The sequence below is a fragment of the Sesamum indicum genome, linkage group LG11, assembly GCF_026168435.1.
Source record: "Sesamum indicum cultivar Baizhima isolate 11 linkage group LG11, ASM2616843v1, whole genome shotgun sequence".
Lineage (NCBI taxonomy): Eukaryota > Viridiplantae > Streptophyta > Magnoliopsida > Lamiales > Pedaliaceae > Sesamum > Sesamum indicum.
Window position 1 is genome coordinate 419,124 of NC_142667.1, and position 12,505 is coordinate 431,628.

The 12,505-nt window shown below is 36.2% G+C and overlaps 1 protein-coding gene across 1 annotated transcript; it reads left to right on the forward strand.

Moving 5' to 3' along the window:
- The first annotated feature begins 1,010 nt into the window (after positions 1 to 1,010).
- On the forward strand, positions 1,011 to 2,754 carry LOC105173077 (aspartyl protease family protein 2). The gene has a single exon (XM_011094726.3). The coding sequence runs from the start codon at positions 1,062 to 1,064 to the stop codon at positions 2,490 to 2,492; it is 1,431 nt and encodes a 476-aa protein (XP_011093028.1). The 5' UTR covers positions 1,011 to 1,061; the 3' UTR covers positions 2,493 to 2,754.
- The last annotated feature ends 9,751 nt before the right edge of the window (positions 2,755 to 12,505 follow it).

The window sequence follows — 12,505 nt, forward strand, 5'->3', positions numbered from 1 at the left end:
AGGATCGTGAGTGCAACTCACATACAGAGTCCCTGCGAAGAGGGACTCCTTCTCTATAAATACAGGCAACACCCCTAACAGACACACCTTCAAAAGTTGAAAACTGTCTTGCTATTTCGCTGCAACTCTCAATTCGTGCTTTTGTCATATTTTACTCACGAAGTCCTTATTTTTACTTTAATTTCTCATTTTAGCACCCCTCAACACGGACACTTTCAATCCTCCAACAGTCACATCTCCAATCTTTCAATAGAGACACCTTCAGTCCACACCTTCGTTATAATTTACCGGAATTTCTAGTACCCATACCTCTCACATTCATACCTCTACACCAATTATCACATTGTTATCTATTACCTCTCCCTTTTTCCTAACGCTTAGAAGTTCATTCCAATCTAATCAGAACGTTTTAATAATGGTTGATAGTAATTTTAACAAAAAAATTTAACGGGGTAATCTTTAACACTACTTAATTACAAAATTGTCACCCCTAATATTTAAGGATTTATTTTTAAAATCAAATTTAATATTTTATGATCTTTTAGATACTTTTTTATGAAAAGAATATATATATATATATATATATATATATGACAAGGTCAAGTTTATCTACCCACACCCACAATGAATAAAACAAAATATCACCACAAAAATCAACCACTTGACTTCCATCACCCCCTATCAATTATGAAACACTAAAATATTTCCATACTCAACGCTTCTTTGGTTTATTTTGCCATATAAATTATTTAGGTGATACGATGAATCATATATTATATTATTTGAACTGTAATTTGTTTATTTATTTCAAATGATACAGTAATTTATACTGAATTTTTAAATAGAATTTAAATTAATTATACTATATTTATCTAAATTAAATAATTTACGAATTGAGAAGAAATTCAAAGTTTTTATAATGTATAATAATAATGTCCAACCGTAAAAATAAATGGGGCAAACACAACACTACTGACTATACTACACTACTCTCCTCCATCGCATTATTTATACTCCCAAAGCAAACTCACTCGCTTCTCCATTTCCATTCCTTCTCTAAAATGGACGCTACGCCCATCTCCCTCTCCTTTCCCTTTCTCCTCTCCCTTTTCCTCACCATTTCCTCCTCCGCTCCTCTCCAATATCAAACCTTCCTTCTCACCTCCCTCCCCAACCCCCAATCCCTCTCTTGGCCCACCCAGCAAGATTCTGAAACCCAAGTTCAACCCCATTCTCACACCACTCTCTCCCTCGACTTGCACCATGTCGACAATCTTTCTCCTGATTTCAACTCCACCCCTCAATCCCTCTTCAAACTCCGTCTCCGACGTGACGCTATTAGGGTCAAAGCCCTCTCCACAATCTCCGCCGTTAGTCAAACTAACGTCTCCGGCCAGCCTCGAGCTGCGGGTGATTTCAGCAGCTCCGTCATTTCCGGGCTTGCCCAGGGAAGTGGCGAGTACTTCACGCGCATCGGGATAGGCACTCCGCCTAAGTATGTTTACATGGTGCTCGACACCGGAAGCGATGTCGTTTGGGTCCAGTGCTCACCCTGCAGAAAATGCTACTCCCAGACCGACCCGGTTTTCGACCCGAAAGCATCCACGTCTTTTCTAGGTGTTTCCTGTGGATCCCCACTCTGCCGCCGTCTGGATTCGCCAGGATGCAACAACCGACAGAAATGCCTTTACCAGGTCTCTTACGGGGATGGTTCGTTTACTGTGGGAGAGTTTTCAACCGAGACGTTGACGTTTAGGAGGACGAAAGTGAGTAACGTTGCCCTCGGCTGCGGACATGATAATGAGGGTTTGTTCGTCGGGGCCGCCGGTTTATTAGGCCTCGGCCGCGGGAAATTGTCCTTTCCTACTCAAGCCGGCAGTCGATTTGGGGGAAAGTTTTCCTACTGTTTGGTGGATCGGTCGGCTTCCTCTAAGCCATCTTCCATGGTGTTCGGCGAATCAGCCGTTTCGAGAAATGCGGTTTTTACCCCATTGTTGACGAATCCGAAGCTGGACACGTTTTACTACGTCGGATTAAACGGCATTTCAGTGGGCGGAGTCCGGGTCCCGGGCATTACGCCGTCGCTTTTCAAGATGGACCAGATGGGCAGCGGTGGTGTAATAGTGGATTCAGGGACGTCCGTCACACGTCTGACCCGACCCGCTTACGTGGCGTTGAGGGATGCTTTCCGGGCGGGGGCTTCGAACTTGAAGCGGGCCCCAGATTTCTCTCTTTTCGACACATGCTTCGATCTGTCGGGGAAGACGGAGGTGAAGGTGCCGACGGTGGTGCTGCATTTCGGAGGGGCGGACGTCTCGCTACCGGCGTCAAATTACTTGATTCCAGTGGACAGTGAAGGGAAGTTTTGCTTTGCATTTGCGGGTACAATGAGCGGGCTGTCGATCATCGGCAACATACAGCAGCAAGGTTTCCGGGTGGTGTTCGACATGGCAAGTAACAGGGTGGGGTTCGCAGCAAGGGGCTGTGCGTAAGGTAAAAGCTTAAGCAAAGGGAATAAGAAGTGCTTTGCCTTTGCCTTTGCCTCTGAATCATCATCGTGTCTTTTGTTTATTCCTTTGTTTGAGTAGATGCTGCTGTAAACTTTTGCTTTCATTGAAAAACCCGACATAGAAGTTAGGATGAAAGATGAAATTAATAGGGAGTAGTAATTTCTGTGGGTTGAATTATGAAGTGAGAGCAGTATTATTGTAATGGGTAATGGAAAGCACAAAAGCGACGACGTTGGTACCCAAACTCATGAGCTTTGTGTCTGAATAAAATAAAAAGGATTTGAATTGAACACAAACAGATATTATCGTGGATGATGGGATATGAAATAATTATAGGTCAGGCGGTGCATGGATTTGTTCATCAGAGAATTCATATACAAAACGACATATCCTTCGCTACTGTGATTTTCACAAGTAAAACAAATATTTTATTTCTTTATGAAAAAAGCAAATAGAAATTTCTCATACATGTATTTATATTGATATTGAAATAACATATATATGATGGCTTAGTTACTTTTATATAACCCAAAAAAATTTATTTTTTAAAATTTTTATTACAAATCGTGGACAATGTTCATAATTTGAGAAATGTCCTCTCGTCCCAAAATTGCATCAGTGGCTTTGACGCTATGGTCTTCTTATTTTCTCACCCACATATTGTATTGGTTCATTTTGTTCATCATTATCATCATCATTGATATTAATGAGCAACTGACTTGATTATGTTGTAAAATTAGACTCCACATAATCACGATATGCATTAAATGATGAAAATAAAATTAGTGAAATATTATATTCTAGTACATATGGTTGATTAATGTCAAGGTCAAGATCAAAATGTGAAGAATAAGGTTAAGTATAGCTTGACACATATGGAGCTGATTGAACACATTCATCTTGTGGTGGTTGAAGTAATCTTGAGGTGTATACACTGTAAAAGGACTAATTATATCTAACCTAAAATTACCATGTTCAACTGAACAAATAGACATTCGGCTACAACTTCTCATTTGCCTGTGGGACGTGGTGGGGGCATTCTCGAATGTTGTTGTATTTTGTTGTGGCTAATTGATGAATTCTCAGAGATGTTGTAGCGTTCTCGAGTCGATCTACCAATTGGTTGTATCCTTCCATATCCAGTGGTTTAAGTTGACAAAGTAATTGAAAGGCATCTATTGTTCAAACTGAATAATGTAGAAAATAATGAATTTTAACATAAAAATAAATGTGTTTAAAAATATAGTATGTTTTATTATATAACACCACTATTTTCAACGTGGGTGCATCGCAAGGTTGATAACTGTTGACCACACGTCTATCAGTAGATAACGATACGAAATGATGTGTTATGCTGTTGTACCATTTCCAATATCTACATTTTGTATCTCTTCTGTTGGAAATGGCTGGTCTTTTCACAATTTTGTTATGTTATATGTGCCATCTAGTAACGTATTGTTTGTGTTGCAGGTTTCGCTATGTGCATGTACAATTTTTACGGGAGATCTGATGCAGACTCATGTCCCGAGTATCTGACAATTCTGGAATATTTTGCTTCATCTCGCATTGGCCAAGGACCTGTTCGGGATTATGCATTTTCACTATTGCATAAAATATCAAATGACATGTTGATGTTCTCAGTTGGGGTCAAAATCAGTTGCGTAAGTCATAATTCAGTTTGAATTTACGTCATACGGTTGTCAGATAAAATGTAATCAATGAAACAATATAAATTGATGTGCATTTAATATTTGTATAGATGTACATATTTTAATACATGATCAGCCTGCATCTCACCAATATATCTCTTATGATCCAGATAGTTGTTTGTACTGTCCGGGTGAAGTTGGGCTCACAGTTCCTACAACGCCCCAAAGATTATAATGTATTATTGTGGGATTAATTGGTAAATCTTTATAAAATTTAATTAATAAATGAATTAAAAATTAAAAATAAAATATAATAAAATTTGAATAGACTAAATTGAAGTTTATTATAATATTTGAAAATAAATTGTATTAAATAAAAAAATAAGAAAGACGTAATGATAATTATCAATAATGTTAAATATATATAAAAAAAACTACAGAGAGAAAAGAGTGCGGTGGGCCATCACCTCACCCACCGCCTCTTTCTTTCTTTTTCTTAATCACACACACACAACACACACACACACACACAAAACATAAATTACACACATTTCACGCAATTGAGGTGTGGCTGAACAAGTACGGAAATTTGATTTTAATTTTTTATTAACTTATGATAATTATATTATTTAATTAGTATGTTTATTAGATGTTGTTTATATTGAGCGATAGTACATTTCATTAAAATATTTTACAAGTTTAGCTATTTAAATTAGTGTCGTATTAAATATCACATTTAATATAAAAATGATATAGTTGGTTAATTAAATAATTAGATTTGTTAGATTTAATTATTATAGTTAATTTACACAATTCTATCAGAATAATTACCAAATACGTAATTTTATGTATTGTTGTTTAATTAAATTATATAGTAACGATATATTGATAGAAAATTCATAGAAATATTTTGAAAATTATATTTAAGAAATATTATGTTATTAAAAAGGGAATGAGATTTTTTATGGTAATATAATTTAGAGATGCTTTTAAAAACGATAGTAATAAATATGTAAGTGGTTTGATTAAATGAATCTTATGAATAATTGATAAATTAAATATATACTTGGAAAGCTTAGAAAGTTTAGTTATTTAAAAGAAAATGGAACAAGAGTTTGGACTTTAATATAAATGAAATATTAAAATATTGGTAGAAAATGTACGAACATTGTATAATTTTTTATTTAGAGTTTATTGATTGTACGTATAATACTCTACTATAGGACGTGACGACAAAATAGAGGATTGAGTAGTCCTTTGTGTTAATTGAAGCAGTTTGGGATTTGAGGTAATTATAGCTAATTGGATTTATATATATATATATATGTGTGTGTGTGTGTGTGTGTGTAGTATTGTATATGTAATATATATTGGTTTCTTAGATTTGATCGTGAACTTGGATTTATATTTATATACGTGGATTTTGTATATTGATTGTTTATATATTTAGCCGTGGACTATTTGTTGGATTACCTTAAAATCCGTGAAATTGTTACTATGTATTATGTATAATGGTAATGTATGGACGTGAGAGGTATGATTATGTGATCGTATAATTGATTGTTGCATGAAATCGAATTGGGAAGTTATTACTGAGAAAATAATTATTATAGAGAATAAAATAATGAAGTTAGTGATATTGCTGCTCTAAATTGAAATAAAAGACGGTGCTTACCTGGTTGGGGACATAGTCACTGGTTTATGGATATGTGACTGATGGTGATATGGTTGATGATGTGATATGAAAAATAAATGAATTAAGCTAGGTACCATAGCACGTAGGGTACCGGGGTATTCCTGGTAGCAAGGAGTATCCTGTGTTGTTAGCCACACACTAGAATGCTGTGGGGATTTCATATTTGTTGTGATATCACATATAACGGGTATCCTGTGTTGTATATGATATGACGTTGATTGCGATGATGATGGCTAGCAAACCATTGACTGATGTACTCCAATTAGAGTAAGTAGGGCCCTTAGCTAATAAACGATAACTCAAATATTAAGTCGTGGATTGATTTACAGTCGTGGGTATGCATTGTTCCTTACATTTGTTGTTGCTATATGACGAATATTTGTTAGTTGATGTGATTGTATTGCACGTGACACGCGCCTTATGTGTACATATATAGACTGGTTAGCTATACTTACTAAGTAGGTAGTTCATTCCTTACCACGTACTTTTTAGAAGATAGGTCACACTGACTAGCCACATCGGACTTTGAGTCGTGTCGTTGTTCTTATTAGGTGGGTCAGCCGTGACATCTGAAGCCGGGATTTTTGGTTGTTTGCTTGTTAACTATTCTAGTCTTTTGTCAGGTTTGTATTTAAAATTTTGTATTATTTTCTTTTGAGGTTATATACATGAGGACATCTAGTGAGGATAAATATAAACTTTTGGCTATATCTATTATCTTTTATGGTATTTATATATTATATTGATAAAATAGAATTTATTTTAAGGGTTGAAAATGAATTACTTTTAGAATGAGTTCTAATTAAGGAAGGATGAAATAGTGATAAGTAAATGTAGTGAGTAGGGGGTGCTACAGTTCCACATTGTACCATATGGTACTACTGAGAGCAAACGATTATTGTTTATTTGGACTTGACCCATATATAGACGTTTCGTACCAAGATCGGGGCAAAGCAAAATGATACGTGACCAAGCCCAAATCTGCTAAAAACGATATAAACTTGTGCTATTATTTTAATATTTTTTTAAAAATATTTGTCTATAATATAATAATAATTTAATGTTACCTGTAACAACTGCAATGCGCTACCAATTACAACTTTTGTCTTTAGTGTTGACATTACATAATTCACGGTATAAGAATGCAAAGATAGCACTGCCCCAACTGTAGTTCCTGGCTTCTTCTACATCCTCTAATTTTGTAAGATATAGTAACGACATTCGATTTTCAGAATCAAGACACATCACCCCACCTATTGGAGCAACGCAACTGCACATGCATATTGAAATATAATTTCAAATGGTGTGTCGGGAGTAATTTTGACCTGTGCTATGTGGGAGGATGGCACGGAGTAGTGTAATGTTAAAGATCAACGAACTCTGGACGGACTATACCTACAAGTTGTTCAAATGTTGGTATGAAAAAAGTGTTGAGTATGCGGTCATGAAATACCATCAATTGAACAATTCGCCTCTATAGTTACAAAGTGCCACTATGACAAGGATTAAATACACATGTTGTCAAAATTACCACTCGAGAATGTTCATGTCGCAAATGGAATCAATTTGGAATCCCTTGCTCTTACACTCAAAAGTTATGTGCTGCATATATGCATTAGCGTGTCATCAATTATTAAAGATTATTATGATTTCATAGCTTACATATGAACATATTCTTATTCCTTCGAACCTTTGATGGTGAAAGATTATTGGGATGTCCCAAACTTTGAATTGGTTCATGACACTATAATTCATGCTTCTACGCGCTTTGGTCATATTCGTAACGAGATGGACTGGCCATAAATGCGTTAAAGGCAAGAAAACCAGCAACACCAAGATCCTTCAAATATGTTAGTACGAGGTCACACACCATAAATAATATTTATAACAATTGGTTGTAATTTTTTTAATTAATAAATTTTTAACATTGATTGTAATTAAAAAATATTTAAATTTATAATTACATAATTTTGATATATAATATTCATATATCAAATTTGAACTAATCATATAACAAAAATACTATACCTATAATGTGATTGATTTATAATTTTAAAAAAATAATTACATAATAAATATAATATATACACTTATTTTATAATTAATTTAATTCTTACTTGGATATGTACCAAGATTGAAGAAGGTGGGAGGAGAGAAAGAAGAAGACAAGTAAGAGGAGAGGAAAGAGGTAGACAAGTGTGGGGCCCAAACCCAAAGCAAAGAAAAAGACAAAAATGTTGGGCAGAAGATTTCACTAATTTTCTACACCCCCATTCCCATGTGAAGAATCAATGTGCTTCCCCTCCCCTCCACCGCAATCTCCGCCACTCATTTCCTCATCTTCATCCTTCTTACTTTACACGTTCACTGTAAATTCTTTTTTTTTGTTTGGAATTAAATAAATAATATAATTTATAATAAAAATGTTATGAATCCTAAACCCAAATCTGATATATAAAATGGGGATAAAATTAAAAAATTATGTAATTTTTTGTTATAATTATTATTTTTCATTCAAATTATAATAAAATAAAATCAATTATAAATAATAAATTTTTAAAAGGGATGTGGGTATAATTTTACACATAATTAATTCAAATAAATAAAAAAATTAGGCATGTGGAATTGGATCCACATGACATGACACATTGCTCTCCTTTTGACACTATTTTTAATTATGTGTTCAACACTTTAATGCAAAAATGGTGCATTGATTACAGGTGTGAAAGACATTCCGAAGCCCATCATCCCCTCCTTAATATACATCAATTTTTTACTTACAAAACACACTACTACTATTCTGCATCTCACTAACATCCCCATCAACTTCGGATCTACCCACCTATTATTTTACACTTATTACTACATCTCAAATATATCTTGTCCCAATTATTAAACTCGTTTGTTTGACTTTCATTATAACTTCTACTGTAATAATTTTAATAAATTAGGATAATTGCATGTCATGTGATAAGATATGATATAATTATATGTAAATTCTTTTTTAGTTGGAATTATTATGTTTAGTACTTCTTACATTTGCTAATATTACTAAAACGATTAAATGAAAATTCATATTTAAACTTGATTGACTTATTGCAGGTCAAATAATTTTTTTCTAATCAAATTATCTGATGCCCCTTCAAGCATTCACCCTAAGAGCCCAAGAGCAAGGAGGTTGGCCTCCATCCAAACAACCTAGTAGGTAGAGCTCGATCGGCCCATGAGCAGGACCTTTTAACCAATAAAATCACAATATCTTTATTAGCCTAATAGAGAAAAAGCTTATTTCAACTAGCCCAGACAGCATACAACAAGGATTTCATGTCAGCAGGTTGTTGATACATAGGGACACGTCATAGTAAAAGATCTCCAACAAACTCCTAAAGATGTGGTTGTAATCCCATTTTTAATCACCAAGTAACAAATTTTCAAAGACATAGATAGACGTAGCAAGACTTGGTAAAATAGTCATATCTCTATCAATATTAATCTAAATTATGAATGGATTTTTCGAGAAGATAGCTAACTCATGTAGCTTTTCAACGGCGTACGACAGTCTACAACCACCCTTCGAATCTGGCTCCACGATCATCTATAAAATGACCCCCATTTAAAAAAAAAAAAAAAAAATCATCTCACAGGTTCTACTACTACTCACTCTCTCTCTATTTTTAAGCTACTTTGAGCTTATTATACACGAATCTCATCATTTTTAAACCATTTTAAACTATAATTCTCAATTTTGTTCAAGTTTTTCATTTATGTTTTTAGTAAGAGCATTACTGGCTTAAGCATTAAAGTGTTAACCTCTGTTTTACGGATTAATCTCCTTTCATCGAAGGATTTTTGTGAAGATCCTTCGACTTTTTGTGGTCCTGTTTTACCAGGGTATGCATCATCGATACAATCTGTGGAAATACTTGAGCTTAAGATATGAGAAATGTCAAGTTCAGATAATGGAGGTAACAATGGATCTTTTGAGGGAAACACTTCTCTCCCTACTACAACAGGTTCTACTGTTCCACCTCAGGACCAACCACTAGGGGGACTCAACACTTTCGCTCCAGCTTTCAACCTGGCAGCCCTACCTACTACTGCCAACCCGTTCTTCTATGAGTAGCTCCGACAGTTTATTGTGGGGTGACCATCAAGTAAACCCTCCTAACCTTCCTGCTCTAGCTGCAAGCACAAAAGCAGGTCATACGCCTTTACCTGTTGTTGTAAACTCGCTCTCATGTGAGCAGCTCAGCAAGCTCATTTTCCCTACAACTAGCTCAGCCCTCCAAGGATCTCCTGCTCCTAATGTCGAAAATGAAATAGGCATACGCCGCAACATGATGTATTTGATGCCCAAGGAGGAAATAACGGAACAACCCTGCTCTGCTCCAGCACGGGGGGCCTCACACTATCGATCCCACCAGCAAGGGAAGGACGAGCAAGGTATCCCTCGAGGCTTGGTGTACCTTCCAACAAGAGAAAATGGAACTTCATCAACAGGTAAAGGAGGAAATTCCTCCACTGAAGCAAGGTCAACGAAGGGGTTATGGCTTAAGAACTCCCTACTCATTTCAGAACACCAACAAATCTACCATTTTATAACAATGCAACGGATCCTATTGAACACATCTGTAAATTTGAAAATGTTGTGGCACCACACAAGTACTCTGATGGTGTAAATGTTAGTCTTTCTTACTACACTAACTAAATTTGCAAAGTGGTTCGACTAGCTACCACCTGGTTCGATACACTTCTTTGTAGAATTTACTTCACTTTTTGTGCATTAGTTTGAGAGCAACAAAAATCAAATGAAATATCTATAAGCCTATTCGCAATGAAACAAGAGGAAAAATAAAATCTAAGGGCATATATACAGTAGTTCAACAACGCCGTCCTTGAGGTCCTCATTGCCCACCAGGAGGTATTGATTAGCGGTTTCGCACAGGGACTGAGAGTTAAAGCCTTCTTTAAGTCATTAGCTAAAATACAAGCTACCAGCTTCGATAACTTGTTAGCCGAAGCTGGAAAGCATGGGAACTAGAGGAAACACAAATGAAATGCCAATGGAACTACGAATAAAAGAAAGATATAAGACATGATGGTAATGTGCTTAAGAGACCTAGATCCGGGGTGAATGAAGGGGTCCAACATTTTTTTCCCAATCAAGAGCACCACACCCCCTAAATGCAAATTCAACACATGTGTTGAAAGTCATTGAAAAGAAAGATCCACTAACGTGGCCTAAAAAGGCTCGCGATAGACCTACCAAGCACAAGTATGATAAGTTCTACTAATTTCATAATGAGTACGGTCATGACACCGATGATTGCTTTTCAGTTGCAGAATGAAATAGAAAAGTTATTTGAGCAGGGCACTGAAAAGAATTCTTATTGATTGATTAGGAAAACTAGCACCCCACTAAGTAAGATTCTTCATAATTCCATGATACAATAGCACAGTTACACTATGTTTTAGGACTAGCTTATGATGGATGATTTCGTATTTCTTTTATAATGGATTGCATAGTTATTTTCTCCGAAAATTTTATTTAATTACTATTATTATAACCTGAAGATGATTTTTTTAGTTACTAACAGCTACTGCCTGTGAGTTTGTTACTGCCGACGGACTCTTACTGTGCTCCAATTGATGGGCTCCAGCCTTGCTGAGAGGGTCCAACTTTTGCTCCTATTGACAGGCTCCAGCCTATGCTCCTACTGATGACCTCCGGCCCTGCTCCGACCTATGGCCCTGCTGATAGGTTCCTACCCCTGCTCTTGCTGATGGACCCTAGCCCTGCTGATGAGATTTGGTTTGTGTCTTCCCTGATGAGCTCCTGTCTGTGAACTTGCTCCAACCTGACCCACTAAATATTGGACCCACAACAAATCGTGCCTCGAACTGCTCCATAAGCAGGTTTTACATTGCGCCACCAGGTCTGTCCCATCTCTTTATTTGATATGATTATCACTTATCCTTTGTACCATGCACAAATCCCCCTAAATTTGCATGGCATCTTCCTCATAAGCAAGCCAAGGCAAGGTGAGGCTCAAACATCCTAGAAAGATTTTCCTTGCTTAATAAGTATGAATAGAAAAACCTTCATCTTTTTGTAGGACTATCTGTTCCTACTTCAGCAATCCGATAATAAGTCTCGCACTCTTGGAGCGGGGGTAGAGTGATGATGCCCCCCAAGAATTCACCTTAAGAGCCCAAAAGCAAGGAGGTGGGCTTCCATCCAAACAGCCCAGCAAGTAGAGCCCGATCGGCCCATCAACAGGGTCTTCTAGCCCATAAAACCACAATATCCTTACTAACCTAGCAGGCCTGAAAAGAAACCCATTTCAAACCTAGTTAGCATACAACAAGGACTCCATGTCACACAGGTTGCCGATACATAGGGACATATCATAATAAAAGATCTGCAACAAACTCCTAAAGATTCAGCTATATCCCATTTTTAATTAGCAAGTAACAGATTTCGGAAAACATAGGCAGATTTGGCAAAACTTGATAAAACAGTCATATCTCTGTTAATTTCAATCCAAATCCCAAATTATTTTTTAAAACGATAGACAACTCATGTAGATTTCCAACAGACGTACAACACTCTACAACCACCCTTCGAAGCAGGCTCCACGTTCGCCCAT